Source organism: Podarcis bocagei, assembly GCF_964188305.1.
Source record: "Podarcis bocagei genome assembly, chromosome: 5".
NCBI lineage: Eukaryota > Metazoa > Chordata > Lepidosauria > Squamata > Lacertidae > Podarcis > Podarcis bocagei.
Genome location: NC_138129.1, coordinates 73,303,430 through 73,322,799, shown reverse-complemented (window position 1 = coordinate 73,322,799; position 19,370 = coordinate 73,303,430). Strand labels below are relative to the sequence as shown.

Genomic DNA, 19,370 nt, shown 5'->3' with positions numbered 1-19,370 from the left:
TCCATTCAACTCTTCTCAAAGTAGACCCATTGAAATTAATGCACCTAAGTCAGTTATGTTCACCAATTTCCATGGGCCTACTCTGAGTAGGAGCAGCACTGGATACAGCTGATGGCATCACATATTTTGATTACCAACTGTATTAGCCGATGTTCTTCAAATATTGGAAGTCTTCTTTTCCAAATCATGGTATTTAATAAAACTTAATATTCACTGATCCTCTCCAAACCACTCATTGACAGTTGTATGCTGAACACAATACATTTTGTGAATAAATAAAATCAAGAACTATTTCCAAATCAAAGTTTTTCAAAATAAATAAATAATGAAAGGCTATATTAGTGAATGCACAATTTGTGGTCTAGATATTTTCATCTGTGATGGTAACAACAAAACCTGTATAGGAATTGTGGTATTTACACCATTTGTGTTCTGATGGGGATCAGCATAGTTCTATTAGCTATTATTTGGAATAATGCCACCTGGACAAATTTGGAGTTATCGGTTTTTATAGTGTATTTTAAAATGGAGCAAATTTTTGTGCTACCTCCAAAATTGGGAGGCAAATTGTCTCTGAATTCCAGTTGCTGGTTAATCACAAACAGCTTTTGTGCTGCCCATAGACATCTGGTTGGCTACAGTGGGTACAGAAAACTCAACTTAACAGGCCTTAATCTGATCCCTCTTAGTAGGGTTCTTTTTATGCTGTGCATTTCCTTTCAGAATTCTATTTAATGTTTTCAGTAAAAGTGTCCTCTTCAGCTGCATAACTATAATCATAGCCCTTTAAGACATTAAACATCAAATATTTGTTTAGCAAAAGAAGTTACTGTTTAACAATTTTATTGTTGGTGAAGAAGCTTGCCATTATGAAAAGTTCTGTAGAAAACAATACCTCCCATTTTCAGTTTAGATTACTCAAAAGCCGAAGTTTGTTATTAGTGAAAATTCCAGTAGAAACAAAATTCTGTAGAAACAGTCTTGGCACATAAAGTAAAAGCTTTTACACAACTTAGATCTGAAAAGAGTATCTACCATGCAAGACTATTGGCATAAAAGCCCATTTCTAATGGCTGGTATTCACATCCTTTAAGATGTTAACATGGAAGACACTTAAACCTGTTTTATATAAAGTTAATTGCATATAAATATGGTCTCACCATAACTGGCAGTCTTTATACAAGCCAGTTATTCAGTTTAACAGTTCTAAGTAAGTAATAGGCACTTTGCCCTTCTGATTTCCTCGCTCGCCCATCAACCAGTCTGAATCCATGCCAGGCATACTGTACACCGTTATTACCTAAAACAAAAACAAAAAGCAGTGTTTATTTCTTATGCTTGTGTCACAAATAAAGAAATTAGATAATCTGTTTCTTCTCCTACTTTGCAAGTAGGCACTAGCCTAGAAACCTGGGCTGCTGCCTCGTGTTCACTCTAAATATGTGTTAGTACTTTTATTTATTTAATAAAATTGATGCATTGCTTGATTGTTAAAAACCTCCAAGAGGTTTACAAAGGGAATTTTTTAAAAAAAACCAGTTAAAAACTATTATCTTAACATGAAAAAACCCAGCAATAAATTGAAACAAATTAAAACACACATCAACATTCACATATCTGGGTATATGAATGACATACCCACGCACTGAAGACAATGCAGTAAAGGCACCTGCCTGCTGTTAATAGGCAGGGAGTTCCAAAGTTTAGATGCCACACTGTTTCTTACAAATGTGGAACACAAGTATTATGGGATGGATCTGTTGTACTAATGTTATTGCTGCTGCTGCTAGTTTTAGGTTGCATTTTTGCACGTCATGGTTTTATTTGTTTACTGAATTTCCCGGAGAACTTTTGTTATTGGGTTGTATATAAATATTAAGTAGTAAAATAAAATAATGGGTGAAGTAGTGTGTACTTAGTGTCCTGGAGCATTGTATAGTGACAAGTAGAAAGAGCACTTTATGTCAAAAATTTATTCAAGAATGCTAAGAGGCAACCCCCCCCCCCCAAGAAAAAAAAATCAGTGTAGTTTTGGAAGTTTCAGTCTGCCATCTGTAGCCAAACATAGATGAAAACCTGCTCCTTGATCTCAGGAACCATCATGCAAAACTTAGTTATGATATCCTAAGAGGGGTCCAAATGCATAGGGAAACAACTTTCCAAAATATATAGTAGAGGCAGGTCAGGAGGCTGAAAGATTTTTCAATCCCAGCAGTATCTCCAAAAGAGGTGTGCACGTAAAATAGCTTTACCCAAAAAAATGAGTATTTAACATGTTAATCTATTGCTGATGCATAGCTACATGCAAGATAATCAGGGACTGGAACATCCAAGTAATCCTATAGTCATACAATAGATATTACAGACAGTCTATTGCAAGCATAGGCAAACTCGGCCCTCCAGATGTTTTGAGACTACAATTCCCATCATCCCTGACCACTGGTCCTGTTAGCTAGGGATGATGGGAGTTGTAGTCCCAAAACAGCTGGAGGGCCGAGTTTGCCTATGCCTCGTCTATTGCTTGGTAACATCAGAAACCTTCCCTAAGAAGCTACTCTTTCCTCATTACTAATTCCTGGTACGCTGCAATGGTCAAATGGATACTTATGTATGTTTATTGCCTTGGATGATGTAACACCAGAGAATTGGCTTTTGCATTTTGTTAGCAAAACATTAAATTTGTTTACTTCTATTTATAAGCAAGAATAGAAAAGGTGTACCTCATCTGCAAGAAGTGATAATTCACTGCTATTCGCAGCATCATAATCATAAAGAACTCTGGCTTTTCTGTTGCCGCTTGCGGACTTCACGTCACCCAAGCTGGATGTAGCTGCTGCATTGCTTATTGAGGACAATGAGGCTGTAACAGAGGCAGAGGAGGCAGCTGTAGTAGTAACGGAACTACTTGGAGCACAGCTTGCCGAAGACTGGTGATTGTTGGCAAGGAACGTAGATGGAAAGCTGTGAAACACAAAATTAATATAGTACTGAAAGGTACATACTAATGTTACCATGAGCATTTCATGACCCAGATCTATCACTTACTATTAGCAATTCATATACTTTCCTTTTAGTTAAATGCCACCTCTGGCTTCTCCTTATCTTCCAACAGAAACCTCTTATGACAAGGTGAGCAAAGCACAGTTGCAAACATGATCCACAACTCACAAAGGAAGCGTATAAATAATGCCTGGAGGCGGGGGTGGGGGTGGGAAGGACATTGCAAGAGAGATGTACACCTATATGCTTCTTTAGACGTTGTTGTTGTTTAGTCGTTTAGTTGTGTCCGACTCTTTGTGACCCCATGGACCAGAGCACACCAGGCACTCCTGTCTTCCACTGCCTCCCGCAGTTTGGTCAGACTCATGCTGGTAGCTTTGAGAACACTGTTCAACCATCTCGTCCTCTGTTGTCCTCTTCTTCTTGTGCCCTCCATCTTTCCCAACATCAGGGTCTTTTCCAGGGGGTCTTCTCTTCTCATGAGGTGGCCAAAGTACTGGAGCCTCAGCTTCACGATCTGTCCTTCCAGTGAGCACTCAGAGTTGATTTCTTTAAGAATAGATAGGTCTTTAGACGTAATCATCCCTAATTTGTTTCTCGATTCAGAAAGAAAGGGTGCCCCTGTATCCTACCTTTATTACAAGTTACTGGACCTGATCAGAATCTTTCCAGAAATCTATTCTCAAGAACCTGCCCTATCAACTTTAACAATGAAGAATACATGGTGGAAAATCCTAATATGGCTCCACTGTGTTACAAGAAACAGCATTCAAAGGGCATTCCTGGATCTATTTGCACTTTAGAGAAACAGATACTGTGTAGGTTCTTTTAAGAAGTCCTGGGGCACAAAACCAACAGGGGCTTTGTAGAGCTCAGCAGAGCAAGAAGTTGGGCAAAGGTAATGTCCAACAAGAGAGGGAAAAACCAACAAGAACCCATTTTATTCCAGCTGTAAAACAAATTGTATTGAAACAATAATTTTTACAGGTTGTGGAAGAGAAATATTCCACACTAGTGGAACAGACAACAGGGAGCTGGGAGATTATAGAGTATTGGCATGTGCAAGGGGGGGAATTTCTATGCAGAAATGCTTTCACAGTCCCAGGACTACAAGCAGTTAGATCAAGTACCTCAGCAGGCTAGCCATGATGTGAAATTATACCAAACCAGAGGAATCAATAATGAACAGCTTTTCTATTTACAATGATATGACTGGATACAAAGTGAAGTCCCTCTGAATCTTGCCTTGTCACCAACCTTCTTCAACTCAAATTTTCTAAATGGCAGTAAGGATTTGAAGGCACACATGCAACATGCCCACAACTGATTCTTTTGAATTATAAAAAAAGTCTACAAAGTTAGCTTTGAAAAATTGGAATTGTTTATGTCTTAACAAAAGAGGGCTCCTATAAGCCATAAAGGCTTATCACGACACACAAACACATGAACATCCAACACTGCTAAGCACTAAAAATCTTTTCTTAATTACCATATTCCTTAAGACAACACATTCAAACTGCAGAAGACTGTCCACTTTCAAGAACAGGAAATTGTTGCTGGAATAACTACAGTTAATTCTAAAAGGCTTTTCTGGCAAAGAAATCATTAGCTACAGAGAAACACATTCCAAAAGAAGACCAAGCTTTAGGCTACTAAGGGAAAAGAGGATTAAGATACTTTGATCAGGCAAACTGATATATCTAAACACTGAGTGACTTCATGCAGTTATTCTGAAAATGAAAGTGACTACAAGTTTACAGTTTACATATTCATCTGCTGCTTTAAACCTATGACTTTCTGCAGTAATATTTTCTCTCTATTTTTTTACACACACCCCTCTCTATCTATATAGTAGCTTTGTGCACTTTGTAAGCTGCTGTTTTCTCTGGCAAGCTCCCAGAAATATTTTCGAACCAGGTCAAGGCCTTCTTTTAGTAGGCCAAGATGCAGCTGCCCATTAGCGACTGGCTTTTAGTGAATGTGACAACTGTTTGCTAACATGGAAGCAATTATCCAGCAGGACAGTTGTTGTGAATTGCAAGAAATGTTCTGAACTCCCTCTGCCTAGAAAGTAGGCAGCATTTTTTATTTGCTGTAAAGCATTTTACCTCTTTTGCTGAGCTTGCTGCAGATACCTTGACGTACATCCAAAAACACCAGGACAAGCCTAGCTGTACTTCAGTGCAAGCCTGTGAACAATTCAAGCCCACAGCACTTATTCATAGCTCTCTCTTCTGCCATCCATATGTTATACCTGCTGACCTGTTACTGTGATATGTCAGACCATTTCCTCAGATGTCTAAAAAGTCACTGAAGGAGGGTTATTAAAGAGACTATTACTTCCACTGATTTCTCTTCCTTATCTGATCTTTGTAGCAGCTTCTGGAGTTAAATTGGCCTGTCAGAACAATGAAGTGAAGCAGCATCAACTTAGCTGTCCTCCAAGCTACCCTTCAATTAGAGGTACTTCTAGCAACGCTGCACATGCAATTTAGGAAAGTAGCTATGAAGACTATAATTTCCTTACCTTCCAAGCTGTTTCTGAAGGTCCAACATATACTGGTAACACTGTGCATAATACGTCATCTGAGCTTCTACAAAATCATTCAAACAGCGAAGGTGATGTGCCTGGAATGCAGTGGAGTTCAAATATCAGTACAGAACTGTGTATACTGTGTTGCATTAACTAGCTTGCAACAATTAGAGAGTTCTAGTCAGATTGCAAGTTTGACATGAATTCATGGTGATTCCAGATAATTGTGTTTATATTAAAGGTTGCTTCCAATATGCCCCAACAAAAGTGTCCAACTTCAGTAACTTTCTCAAATAAAGTGCTTAGGAAGATAGCCAAAGACTGACATACAGGACTTGAACTATCCTATCTGTGAACCTTTTTAAATATAAAAACGGGAGAGACTGACCTTAAAAACTGATAGGATAGTGTTCTTCAAAATATCTGATGGGACATCCTGCAAACTTATTGTCTGCTACTCTAGACAGCAGAACTATTAGCAATGGTGAAAATAGCAGGGAAGCAGGTTTTGGCTGAACATTAGTAGTAGTGTTCAATGATAGAACAGAAAATTGTGGTGTCTCCTTTGTCAGTGATATTTAGACAGAACTTGGATAGGCGTTTGTCATAGATGCAACCTGCATAGCAGACCCTGCACTGAGATTGGACATGGGGAGTTTCAACCCTATGATTCTAACTTCAGGGCATGATTTTTCATTGGTTATTGTTTATTTTGCCAGATGCCTTTAGTCAGGAGAGAGAAGCTTTTACCTCAACCTCCATAACTAAAAAAACTCTATGAGTCTCCAGTGCTCTTTGGATAGAGGTAATTGAAATATTGTCATAGTGCTTGTACAATCACTTGATTTTCTCATCCTCAATAGTTCTTATACATGTATCACACCAACTTTTAGAAATTATTTCTAGTTGTATAAGATTACGTAGTCTTCTACAAACTATTATGAGATGTGTATTTTCTTCTACTTAGTACTTACATGTGTACTGCTGATGCCTTCCAACAGAAGTCTAGTAATTTCTGCTTGACGGTCAAACTCACTCTGGGCTATTCTGACTTCCTGTTCAGACTGTAAGATATATTTCACTTAGAATTTGATACATAAAATTAATTATGCTGCTAGGGTGGAGAAAATAAGAGCAAATGCCACTAAAAATCAATGTAAGAGCTTTAACTGTGCACTTAGATTTGCTTGAAATTAATGTGGATTGCACCACAGTGCTTTGCCTACAAGTAATCCATTGTCACACTTAGTCCCATTATTCAATTTATATTTCAGTAAGTGGTGGGGATAGTCAGTATATTCTACTATTTCACGGTATTGAACTGCCATTCCAAAACACCTACAACATTGCATTTCTCACTTGATGTCAAAACCTGTTAGGAAGCTTGTAAACTGACACTGAGAAAGTGGTTTTAAAAACCCTCAAGCAAGCCACTTATCATGCTGAAAAGAATTAGCACAATGCATCTGCCAGAGCTCGCCATCTCTGCTCAAGGCAAAACACTGCTTACTAACATGAAGGGCTAGCCAACTGTTCCAGCTTCAAAGATTATCCTGGAGAGCCTCCTTTAAGCAGGAGAAATATTGTTCAATCAGTCTTGTCCTGCAGTACAGTGGTACCTTGGGTTACATACGCTTCAGGTTACATATGCTTCAGGTTACAGACTCCGCTAACCCAGAAATAGTGCTTCAGGTTAAGAACTTTGCTTCAGGATGAGAACAGAAATTGTGCTCCGGTGGCACGGCCCCATTAGCTAAAGTGGTGCTTCAGGTTAAGAACAGTTTCAGGTTAAGTACGGACCTGCGGAACGAATTAAGTACTTAACCTGAGGTACCACTGTATTTGTATGGAATAAACCCACAACATCTAACATCCATTGTTCATGATCCTATGGCATATTCTGCCAGACGTCTAGATTTCCTTGCATTATTTGTGTTGGTTTTCCATTTTTGTACAGAGTACTTTTTACTAAGCCTACTTTTAACTTGACTGTAATAGTTGCATTTTCATTTCATTATACAGGGAAATACAGCAATGCATGATAAGAAAAGGCCCGTACATAATTTTAATTGTATGTTAATAGCTGAAATGAAGGCTACTTGTTTCTTCCATGTATGTTGTTTATTCTGACTGCAGAATAAAAATCTAGGCAATATTCTGAGTAATTATAGTTTCAAAGCTCTTTAGAGAATGGGAAAACATAAGGTAAATAGTAAATACTGAGTAGTAATGCAGCTATTGAGTTAAATAATAAGTATTCATGTGAACATTAAGTAGTCTTAAGCAGCGACATTTGAGACTTGGCCCTAAAATGCACCTTTCTAAACAACAACAAAAAATAGCGCAATGCAAGTTAAGTAAGAAAACAAGTTATGAAGAAGATTCATAGGATTTGGTTGCAAACATGGTGGGATGTTTAATATTTTACAGTTTCATATGTTTCTATAAACAGAATGGGAACATTGATTGCTCTGATGAGAAATTGTGTTGAGCTACTAGTTTCAGGCATGTCAGATGGGTAGTAGCCTGGACTGAGGTTCAGAGAATTAACCTGTGTTATTAAAGTTCTTATCATATTCAGAAGGGGGGGGGGGAAAACATGTTTTAACATCTTCATAAACACTCACCCCTCTTTTCTGGTAGATTTATTTCCCACATGTTATGTGGATCATTTTGCCATTGCCACTTCAAATTGCATATAATCAATACTAACCCTTTGATATCAGGGACAAGATCCATGCTGAATCAGATCTCAACATTATGGTATTTCATAATCAACAGCTTCAGTTAGATTACTTACTTTTGTTACTTCCTCTGCCCAAACCTTGTATGCATAAAGAATTGGAGAAACAACAGTATGAAGAATTTGTCTGGTGAACTTGCACTCAGTGTTCTTTCACATCTTTCCTGTATTGATTTCCTTATTCGCTTTACCTACAGTGTTTGTAATGTGCTTGATAACAAACAGAGCTGCATCTTTGCTTGTATACTAGTTAAGGTTCTAACTAGTGAATTTTATTATGGCTCACGCAGGTATTACCAATGTAATACAATGGTGCCCTGCAAGACGAATGCCTCGCAAGACGAAAAAACCCGCTAGACGAAAGGGTTTTCTGTTTTTGAGCTGCTTCGCAAGACGAATTTCCCTATGGGCTTGCTTCGCAAGACGAAAACGTCTTGCAAGTGTTGCGATTTTTTTTGCTTCCCCCCTTTTTCTAAGCCGCTAAGCTGCTAATAGCCTCTTAGCCGCTAAGCCGCTAAGCCTTTAATAGCTGCTAAGCCGCTAATAGCGCTAATCCGCTAATAGGGTTGCTTCGCAAGACGAAAAAACCGCTAGACGAAGAGACTCGCAGAACGGATTAATTTCGTCTTGCGAGGCACGACTGTACTGTATTTTAGGCGTGCATACCTATTTTCCAAATTTATTATCTAATTCCATTATATTTAACGACAAGAATAGTGCATTAGAGAAGAAACTGGCTGGTGAGCTGAAGACTTTTTGTAACATCTTTATTCCTAGCTATTCTCAGAAGAAGCTAGCTATAACCAGAATGGGGTATGAAGCATATTCTACCCTCCACATAGTCTTCAGCTGAAAGCAGCTGCCTGCTAGATACAAGGTTTCTTACTACAGTACCCTTAAGTACTAAGATGCAGAGTACCCCTTCTATGGATGGAATGGGTAATTCTGTCTGCAGAAAGGAGGTTCCTGTTCATGGAAAGGAACTCACACAACCCTGATTCTCCCTTTTCCCTGCAGCTCCTCCTCCTATTGTTCCTCTAGAGCACATGGGTAGGGTAGATCTAGGCTAAGAACACTACCTCTCCCCACCTCATTCTGTGAGCAGAACTCTGCCCACAAGATCTCAAGATCCAACCCATTGTGTGAAATAAGTAGAATAGTTTTAAAAGAAACCAGCTAAAACATATTACTTCCAAAGCAAACGAAGACCACAGTCTAAGGTACAATTTGCCTGAATTATGAACGAATGCATGGATGATCTTTATGAAAAGGTGCCCTACACAAGCAAAGTCTATCACAACAACAAGCTAATACAATGATAGAGGAAACACCAGTGATTTCTCTTGCCATCCAAGCCTGTCTTTATCAGATCAAATCAATAATTTAGACCTTTAGGTCATTTGAATGGTTATAGAACACTTCTATCCCATTTTTCCACTAATATAGTCTTCACTGTAGACAGCCTTTGGCTGAGCACTCATGATACATTTAAAACACTGCTAACCCCAAAGAATCCTGGGAACTGTAGCTTACCGCTCACAGAGCTGCAATTTCCAACATCCTTAAATTACAGTTCCCAATGTTTCTTGAAGCTGAATTGGAGGAAAGTTCCAAATACAACTCAGAAGTTCTTACTCCATATTTCATTTACGCTGGATTATCTGTTCGTTGATGAAATTTCAGTACAATGAGCAACTTCTCTTTTTTCAGATATTACAGGAAAAGTTGCAGTTAATGAAGAGGGAGATTCTGAGGAAGGAAGTTGGCATTCAAATAGTAAACAAGGAACATATTTCCTTGTGAATCATTTAAGGCAATAATAGAGTCAAGTACAACTTGAGCCCATACAAAAGTATTTTACTTAGCGTTTTCATTAGGCTTAGAAATATATATATCTAGGCAAATATCCCTCTGATTTTAAGAGTGACATGCTTCAGACACATTAAGACAAAAAGCATACTCTGCAGAAAGAAATGTACTAGATAACCCACATAACAAGCTAAGCTGCAGATGGGAATAAGATCTCTTTTGGATCTTATGTTTAGAAATAAGCACCACGTAACTGGAAAATTTGCTAAAGCCTCATATATCATTGAAAGAACAGTATACCCAAGTAATAAAATAATTTAGTCTGCTGTTTTAGTCAACATTTAGTTTGACATATTATTTTATTTCCCAAAGACTGTACACAGAAGAAGTGTTGAAGTCAATAAGGTATTATATAAACCTGTTAACTTGATGTAAATATGTTGATCTGCTGTAATCTCTCATTCAAGGAATCTGGATGGGCAGTACATATCAACAGAAAGCAAGAGAAAACACTTGAAGAAATGTTATGAAGACAAGAGGCCAACAAACCTGTAGCCATTTTACATGCACCAAGTTGAGCATGTATGAAACATTTACCATAATGTTATTTTCTTCAGGTGGAGACAGGTTTAGTTGCTTAAAGTGCATAAAAACAAAATTATGTTATTTTATGAAAGAAGGTAAATTGTTGATCATTAAGTGCTACTGCAATGTCAGAGACGTAAGACACAAAAAAGCAAACAATAAACAGCAAAACCATTATGCTTCATGTATTCTTTTCCAGTATCATTTCCATATGTGGAAGCAAGTACTATTTGAAATAGGTTTAAAAGCCTTAAGATGCTTCATATACTCACTATTGCTCACCAAATCAATTAGGCCAGAGAACGAGAATAGAAGATGTGGCCTCCATTATATTACTAATCACATTAATGTCTGAAAAAAATTGAAAACACGAGGTCTAACCTAACATACTATATTAAATACCCGGAGAATAGCCTTCTAAAGTAGTCAATGGAAACTTGTAGAATACTAGTCCTACTTTCTGGGTTCAATACCTATCGCTGCTTTCCTATTGTCCCTTATCTGGCTTCCTATGTCAATAAAATGAGCTTCAAGGTGACCAGGTAGATACTTTTACAAACTCAGGATTTTTCTTCATTCAGGTGGCCAATGAGCTACAAATTATGAACACAGGCACACAACTTTGAGACTTCCTTTCCAAAGCTAATGTATACATATCTATTTAAGTATATTATATGTAGCATAGCTGTAGTATCCGTGATCAGTTGAAATGTAAGTTTGGTATACCATTGTTGTAGTCAGGTGTCTTCTCCACTGATAAGCACCTTGGAGTTGCAGTCAATAGAGAGTTAGTATCCTTCCCTAATCTTACTTGAAGATGTGCCGGGGAACTGTAATTTATGAGATCTTTCCTAAAGCAATCCAAGTTCCTAGGTATCGAAATACCCTTTGTGAAACCATTTAGATTTCAACCCAATGTTGAATGGTGTATGGAGTGGGAAAGATTGGGGACACAGAGTGGCAAGGCTTCCCTTTACAAAATCTCACTGCAGACCAAACAGAGATCTGCTCCTAGTCTGTTCACAGCCAGAGAAAGAGAGACAGAAAGAATTTCTGGTTAACCCTGCTTATATATCTATATTTATTGACACTTGGTTAATACAAGATTTAAGGGACACATGTTGAACCATGAACACCACGTAACAAGTCAACAATATTCTAAACCTTTTTGGAGATAAATTTTACTTACTGCAGCTCGAGCTTCTGCTAATTTAGCCTTTTTCAGTCTTGTTTTGGCAGCATCCAAGTCTAGTCTTTTATTTTGTAATAATTTGCGTTCCCTCTGCAAAAGTTGAAGAAAATTGCATGTGAGTACATGGAAAACATTCACTTTAGAGAAAATAGAGAACATAAGCCACTTGGCCCTTCCTGATCTCTCTCTGTTATATAATGGTTAAAGTCCTCTAGGTCACTTTTTTGTAGTAGGAATCCCTCAAGAATAATGCTTAATGACACAAAATCAAATTGATACTTCTTTATGTATTTGGAACTACTTCTTTAAAGGAACCGCATTCACAACTTACAGTAATTGTTTTATAATCGCCTTCTATAAAATTTCGCAGAGGTGTGAGGAAGTTTATTGCAGATGTCTGAATTAGTTCTCTGTCTGCTGCTCCAATTCGTCTTTGTGTTTCTCCACATTTAATGAGAGCATTTCCTGCAACAGAAAAGTCGTTCCAGTATGAGTTAACATAGCCACTCACCTACAATTACAGAAACGTAAAGCACGAAATGTTGACATAGTGACTTTTCACGATGTCACTAAGGGTGTTTTATATTTGCATTGTTTTATAGCATGCTCTAAGTTTTACTTTTGATATTGCATTTTGCTTTTCAAGTCAGTTTCAAGTTCTCAAACCTGGTCCACATACAGCTTCAGAATAAGCTTACAAACCATCCTTACAGAAGCACCACTCACCCCTAGTTTCTAATACAAGACTGCCATCTTGTACATATTCCCAATTAAATGCCACTGCAATCCTGTATACTCCTCAGTGCAATCAGCACAAGTTGCTACCACACCAACAATTCTTAGTCCAGGATGCTCAAGAGATATGAAATAGTTGTTACTTACCATATGCTGTTCCAGGACCAAACTCATTCCCAGCATCAATCATGTGCTGGCCCAGTATTTCTGGGTTATTCATACGACTTGGAGCTTTGCGGTCTAGTTTTTCATAGACAAACTCTTCCATTCTAGCATCTAGCAAAAGATAACACAACCAATTGTAAGTTACTGGCCAATGTAAAAAGCATTTATTTGAAATCTCTCATAATGCTGTTAAGTGCTGATGCTTGATGACAGCTTTTTTGAAGAAGAAAAAATACCCAACCTCCTTTTTATGACTTGCAAATGTGAAAATCTATTTAAGTATACAAATACTCAAGAGACATATTACAGCCTCACATTTCCAAACAGATGGGCTGTCTGAAGTGTGAAGCTCCTTTTTAAGAAAATCAGCAGCTTTATATAGTTCTGAGAGATAGCCAAATACACTGAAGACCAAATATCAATTTCTGTTCAATCAGCATTTCAGAATTATGTTAATTAACAAAGTAGCTGCTTTAAAAAAAACCCCTCACCCCTATACATTTCCTGAAAAGATATTCCCCAACAGCCCGAGGGAATACAAAACATAGACCAGCAGTAATAAACTGTAAGATTGCTGAATTTTTTTAATGTGGATCTACTCCACTAACGAACACATGCCCTCAATAGTCAGACTATAAATTTAATAAATAATAATACAAACAAAAAATTTAGTGAGCAACAAGTGAACACCCTCTCACCCCTCTTCCTCTTCCATGAACCGTCTTCTAGTATTAGAAGACTGAAACTTCAACGCACACACAGACTCCAGGAAAATATTCAATATACAATATACAATAAGGTCACCTAGCCTATGACTAGCCTATCAACCTTATATAATTAAGTTTCTAACCCATTCTTTCAAAGCTGTAGGCCTAGAAAGTAATTTCTCAACCTTAAACATGAACTACAGAGAAGGTAGTAGGCATTTTTTGTTATTAAGGCTGGAAAAAAGATACCAGATGCTGGGTTGTTGTTTATTAAGCATTCCACACAGTTTCCAGCATGTAATCATTTACTGAGCATATTAGGATGAGCCTCAAAAGACCAAAGTTCAAAAGCAAAGCTTGAAAACAAAACAAATGCCAATGAGAATATTGAAGTCAGGATAAGATAGTATGACAAGTTATCGGTCTCTGCAGCCACAGTGGGTGCTGTGATACTCCAGTGGTTTGACTTCACCCCAGAGGCACACTCCATTGTCTTTTGAAACAGATGGATGCCAACAACAATTGATGGTATTTGATTCTAGGATATTTTCCTTTCAGATGTTATTGTATCTTAATGGAATATTGTTTCTATTTTAAAAAAAATAATTAATATTCAACTTTATACCCATTTTTTCTTAAAAAGCTAGGGATTTATATTTAAAGTATAACCAGCAACATTCATTCAATATACTGTTTAAATCTTTGTAAAGAATATGTGGAGAATTAGCTCCAGACTGGAAATTGGTTTTATTGCACTAAACGAGTTACCGCTTTATCAAGGTTCAAATTTCTCCCTCTGCACACATATATGTCCCAACACTAGCTAGGGTGAAGTAAAAGCTGGAGTGATGTTCAAATAGGTACCCCATCATCATCATTATTTTACTTTTCAGTTTGCAATAAATTGTATTTTGTTTTCAGATTGAAATGGGAAGTCAGAGCTGAACAGAGCCACTTGTTCTGAGGTAGATTATCCTACAGAGCTGTCTTTGAGAACAAAACACTTACTTTCTTAAGTCATAAAGCTACCGATCATTTTGCAGTTACTGAAGCAGCAGCAAGACTCTGAACCAATAGGCTTTCCATGAAGCCAGGCTTCATAGCTCAGCACAAAAGATAAGGTTTACAAATACAAGCCTCTTCATAGTCAACAACAGAAAAGGTCTACCTGTGCTCCACTCAGCAGATTGTGCTGTCAGTCTTGTAAATAGGCCCCAAAAGTAACCAACTTACTACACACACACACACACACACACACACACACACACACACACGTGTCTATTAAGAGGCTTGCAGTAACACCTTAGCAAGTTGAAAAAGATGTTTTCTGCCAAGCAAACTGGCTGAGAGACATTACTCCAGCCCACTGCATGTTTTTGCTACCTACAGTAGAAGGGTCTTGTCTTCTTCCACAGCTAGCGCAGAAACCAAATGAGTTGGCTAAATACAAGGCTGTCCTATGTAGCATGCACAAAGTGTTACCTGGCAAACATCAAGAGCAAAATAAAAACATGCTTTTCTTACTTGGATTGGGTTGTAATAACACTTCTGTCTGCTTCATAACCTTTTCTGTCCATTGCTTAGTACATTCTGCTTTGCACAGAAGATTTTCTAAGTGAGCATCCAATTCAGTCTTCTCTGCTTGCCCAAGTTTTTCTTCTGTAAACTACATTGGTTAAACAAACAGATAAATCACCTTACATGTTACAGTCCAGAAATACAACTTTTGTTAGTATCAATACACAAAAAAGTCATAACAGAAATATAATCCAAGAAAGAGAAATTTCCCTATTTTATTCCTTCAAACTGCTATGAAAATGAAGCTACCAACTGGCTTGATGTCTAACTAGTACTTCAAAAAGGAGGAACGCAACACTTGAAATAAGACAAAGAATAATATTTTCAGTCAAATCTTAAACACAAAACTTTACATAGAGGTCAAGTGTACAAATGTGGCCTTATTAAAAGAATACAGAATTAAAAGGGTTCCAAATACAAATGCAGAAGTGTCAATAGAATTTACACTTTGGTCACTTACTGGGGCAAGCAGCAACTGCCCCAGGCCACACCCCTTCCATGTCAAAACTTCCTCCAGATTTCTGCACTTCCATATCCCAGGCAGAGGAAACCTGGAATAGTGCTATGATGCCTGCTTTTATCTACAAGGCTGCATTGTATCATCTACCATATGGCATATTTGATACCATATTAAATAACTTCATCTGTTTTTATTTTAAAAGGAGTATATTGATGAAGGGCCACACAAAAACCTTCCAACTTTCTTCTAAATCTATTATTGACTAGCTAATACTAGAAGAGATGCTGGTTAGCTGTGCTGCATACTGCATTGGTCCCAGCTTCAGTGGAAATATTGAATTATTACTTAGCATCAGTAATGGACTGGATGAGGATCCTGACAAGACAGATGTAAGGTAGCTCATCTCTCCAGAGAGGTAGCATTCAAGTTGCTGTGAATAGGATTGCTCTCCCCCTAAAGAACAAGTTTTACCGTTTGGGATTGCTCATAGACCTTTGGAAACAAAGCTGGATCAGAACAGCATAGAACATCTTCCACCAGCTGAGACACCTGCACAGAGACCCCTCTTGCATAGAAGGAGCTTAGTCATAGTTATCCATGTTCTGCTTACTCCAAGAATATACTATGCAGTGTGTTGTATGTGAAGTTTGCTCTTAAACTTCAGGAACTCAACAGACACTAGGCATTAATTTGGGTTACTGGAACCACAAATATATGAACTCCATAGGATTCCACGATTCTCAGCACAATTCACAGAGCTGTTGACTATTTAATGCTGTCTTCAACAACAGTTATATTGTTTGTTATTGATGATGTTAACTACCCTGATTTGCTTTTATCTAGTGGCAGATGAACTTTCATGACATTATGGTGCAATTGTAGCAGGAGCATTGAGCTAGGATTTGGGAAACCTAGGTTCAAATCACCACTCAGTCATGAAGTTCTCTAGGTGAGTTTGGGTCACTCACTTTCTCTCAAGACAAAATTAACTTAGGGCTACTTTCTCCCATTTATCATCCTAACAGCCCTAAGGTAGTTTTGTCTTGAGAGAAAGCTTGAGCTCCTTGAAGAAAGATGGAAGATTATCTTATAAATAGCACTGACAAAAGAAACTGAGCATGTGTAGCCACTGTCAAAAATGCATGACCAATGTTCTTAGGAGCTATTATGCAACTGACTCCTCCCAAAAATTATGGAGTAATTTACAAGAGACAGGAAGCTAACAGGAAAGTGGATAACTGTGGTTAAAAATATTACTATGACAACCCATTTCTCTAACCCACTTATGGGTCTGAGTTGTTAAAAACCCAGTGAAACAGATTAACTCAGACCAATATATTTATTTGAAATCAAGCCAATCTGAGAAAAAACATTAAAAACAACGTTTTCACAGAAACGTTAATCACATTAAACATCACAAGACAGGCATCATAAGATCTCTAAATAAGAAGATAGTTTGTCTTGTCATCTCTTCAGTACTTGTGAAGGCTACAGATGCAGAAACTTCACATGGAAAAGAGGAACAGCACAAAATCACTAATTATGAAACAATCGCTGCTTAAATAGTAATTCCTAATTAAAGTGTTAACTTTTTAGAAGAACCCTAGAAAGCAAAGATTTGAAAACTAGTATTTGCACGTTCTATACCTCAGCCCCACTTTTTTAGTCACAAGATCTTCCGCCATATCACAACTTGCTTTTGAAGGTTCAAAAGTAGGTGGCCATTCAGCATGGGGCCTTTCTAGCTTAAGAGACTCTACAACAGAGCTGGCACAAGGATGCAAAGGAGGTCTACAAGGTTCACTCCTGCCTACACTGCAGCCTAGTAGAGAAAATGTGGTAGGCACAGGATAGCTGGTTGCCAGGTACTGGTGAACAGTAGCTGTCCTTCATACCTTTATTCACCCTTTAATTTGGAAAAAAGAGGAGTGAAGAGAGCTGGAAAGAGGCAAATGAAAAACTGATACATCTTTGATGCAAAGGAAATTAATGTTTAGTGGGTAAGCAAAGGGAACATTCATTTGCAGAGTTTTATTGTTTGCAACACACACCCAGCACTTTGTCTTCCGATTAATCTGTGGTTGGTCTTGGGCAAACACCTGTCTTCATCTAGCCCAACTGAAATGTGCCTCTGAAGCTCACAAGGACAACAGCACCACTTCCACATGCACAGTTTGTCCTCAGCATCGGGTAACTATATGCTTCCTTAGAACATGGCACTTCTAGTCAGCTTGCATGTTTGATAGGAGCTTCCAAGGGCAAGAGAAGACAGGAGGTGTGGAAAGGTTTTGGCAAGACTAGCTCAATGAACTTAACAGATCAACGAAATGGCACTCTTTGCAGCACAGAGAGAGGGGGAGATTAATGTATTTCCACTTTCTGGAAGTAGTTACTGTGTAATTTCTAATTAAATCCTGTCAGATATGAAACACTACCCTGGAATTAAGTTGTGAATTCTTAATACGTAGCGGGAGGTCTACCGCACTGATGTTCTGTAGAAATGATTTCGTAAGACAGGAAGCCCGATTCAAGGCTAAGCTGGAAGCAACACCCCATTTTAAAAGTCCCAATCCCCCGCCACACCATTCAGAAATGTGGGTAAAGGTGTGGAGAATAAGGCCACAAGACACAGTCCTCCTCCGCTCCCCATACGTCTGCTTCCATGGATAGCACATGAGAGGGCCTAGAGCAGGGTTTCCCCAAACTTGGGTCTCCAGCTGGGTCTTTTGCACTACAATTCCCATCATCCCTGACCACTGTTCCTGCTAGCTAGGGAGGATGGGAGTTGTGTACAAAAAACATTATTATGTTTAGTTATATTATAGCATTATATTATTATTATAACACCCCTCCCTAATAAATAAAAATAATATTAATAGAACGCCACCCATCAACTAATAATAATAATAATACCCCCGCCCATCTATCTGTCTGGGTTTCCCCAGCCACTCTCGGCGGCTTCCAACACATATAGAAACGTAATAAAACGCCAACACTAAAAACTAGGCCGCTGCGAGTCTTCGCCTACAGGCAACACTGGCCATGCCCAAAATTTCGAGCAGGCCCCGTTTCCCCGTTGGCTTAGCACAGCCGGCCAGGGGGAAGGGAGTGGGCGGCGGCGGTGGGGAAGAGAGAGACCCACACCCAGGAGAGGGGGGGGGGCTTGCGCAAGCCCCTGAGGCCGGTAACAGGCGGTCAGGCCCGTCCCACCCACCGCCGCGGGCGCCGATAAGACAGGCGGCCTGAGGCCTCTCAAAGGCCGGCCAAGGAGGGAGGGAGGGCGACTCTCGGCTTCCAGCCCCGCAGAAAGGCGACAGCGGATGGGCGGCGGTTTAGACGTGCGCGGGGGTGTGGAGAGATAGAGCGAGAGGACGAGGCGCCACCAGGCTGCCAAGCCGTGACAAGGCCCGGCCAGGCCCCACTTAGCGGAGGGGTGTGTGTGGCCCCCCTCCAGCTCTGCCTTTGAATAAACAAATAAGGGCGGCGCGCGCAACCAACGGTTTCAACGGCTCCCGGGGAGGAGGAGGAGGGGGGCCAGGTCGGAGGAGCCGCCGCCCTCCTGTCCTCCTCCCCGCTGAGGCGAAGCCAGGCCAGCTCCAGTCGCCCTTCGCCTCTCCGTTACCTGCACGGCGCGGCTGAGGAACGTGCCGGCGTCGGCCGCCAGCTTCTTTACATTGAAGTCCATTATGTTCATCTTCGTGCGGGGGGTGACGGTGCCCCCGGCGACGGTCCGTCACGGCGCGCCCGCCTCAGAAGCTGCCGGCCAAGGCAGCGGCGGCGGCGTAAGGGCGCTGCCGGGCCCGGCCGGGCACTGCTGCGGATCCGGCATCTGATTGGGCGGGAGGAGCGCGGGGTGGGCGGGA

At 39.5% G+C, this 19,370-nt stretch overlaps 1 protein-coding gene across 5 annotated transcripts; it reads right to left on the bottom strand.

The window, feature by feature from the left end:
* Positions 1 to 826: 826 nt before the first annotated feature.
* SH3GLB1 (SH3 domain containing GRB2 like, endophilin B1) lies at positions 827 to 19,324 on the bottom strand. Of its 5 annotated transcripts, none has more exons than XM_081194072.1 (11): positions 19,130 to 19,324; positions 14,994 to 15,135; positions 12,745 to 12,873; positions 12,194 to 12,327; positions 11,860 to 11,952; positions 10,635 to 10,721; positions 8,334 to 8,357; positions 6,508 to 6,597; positions 5,528 to 5,628; positions 2,721 to 2,961; positions 827 to 1,300 (listed from the first exon to the last, which is right to left on the bottom strand). In XM_081194072.1, the coding sequence occupies exons 1-11, from the start codon at positions 19,199 to 19,201 to the stop codon at positions 1,193 to 1,195; spliced, it is 1,221 nt and encodes a 406-aa protein (XP_081050198.1). In that variant the 5' UTR covers positions 19,202 to 19,324; the 3' UTR covers positions 827 to 1,192. The 5 variants fall into 5 exon arrangements, with proteins under 5 accessions (XP_081050198.1, XP_081050199.1, XP_081050201.1 ...); XM_081194073.1 differs by having other exon boundaries at positions 10,683 to 10,721; positions 19,130 to 19,323; XM_081194075.1 differs by lacking the exon at positions 19,130 to 19,324 and adding an exon at positions 18,722 to 18,927.
* Between the last annotated feature and the right edge of the window lie 46 nt (positions 19,325 to 19,370).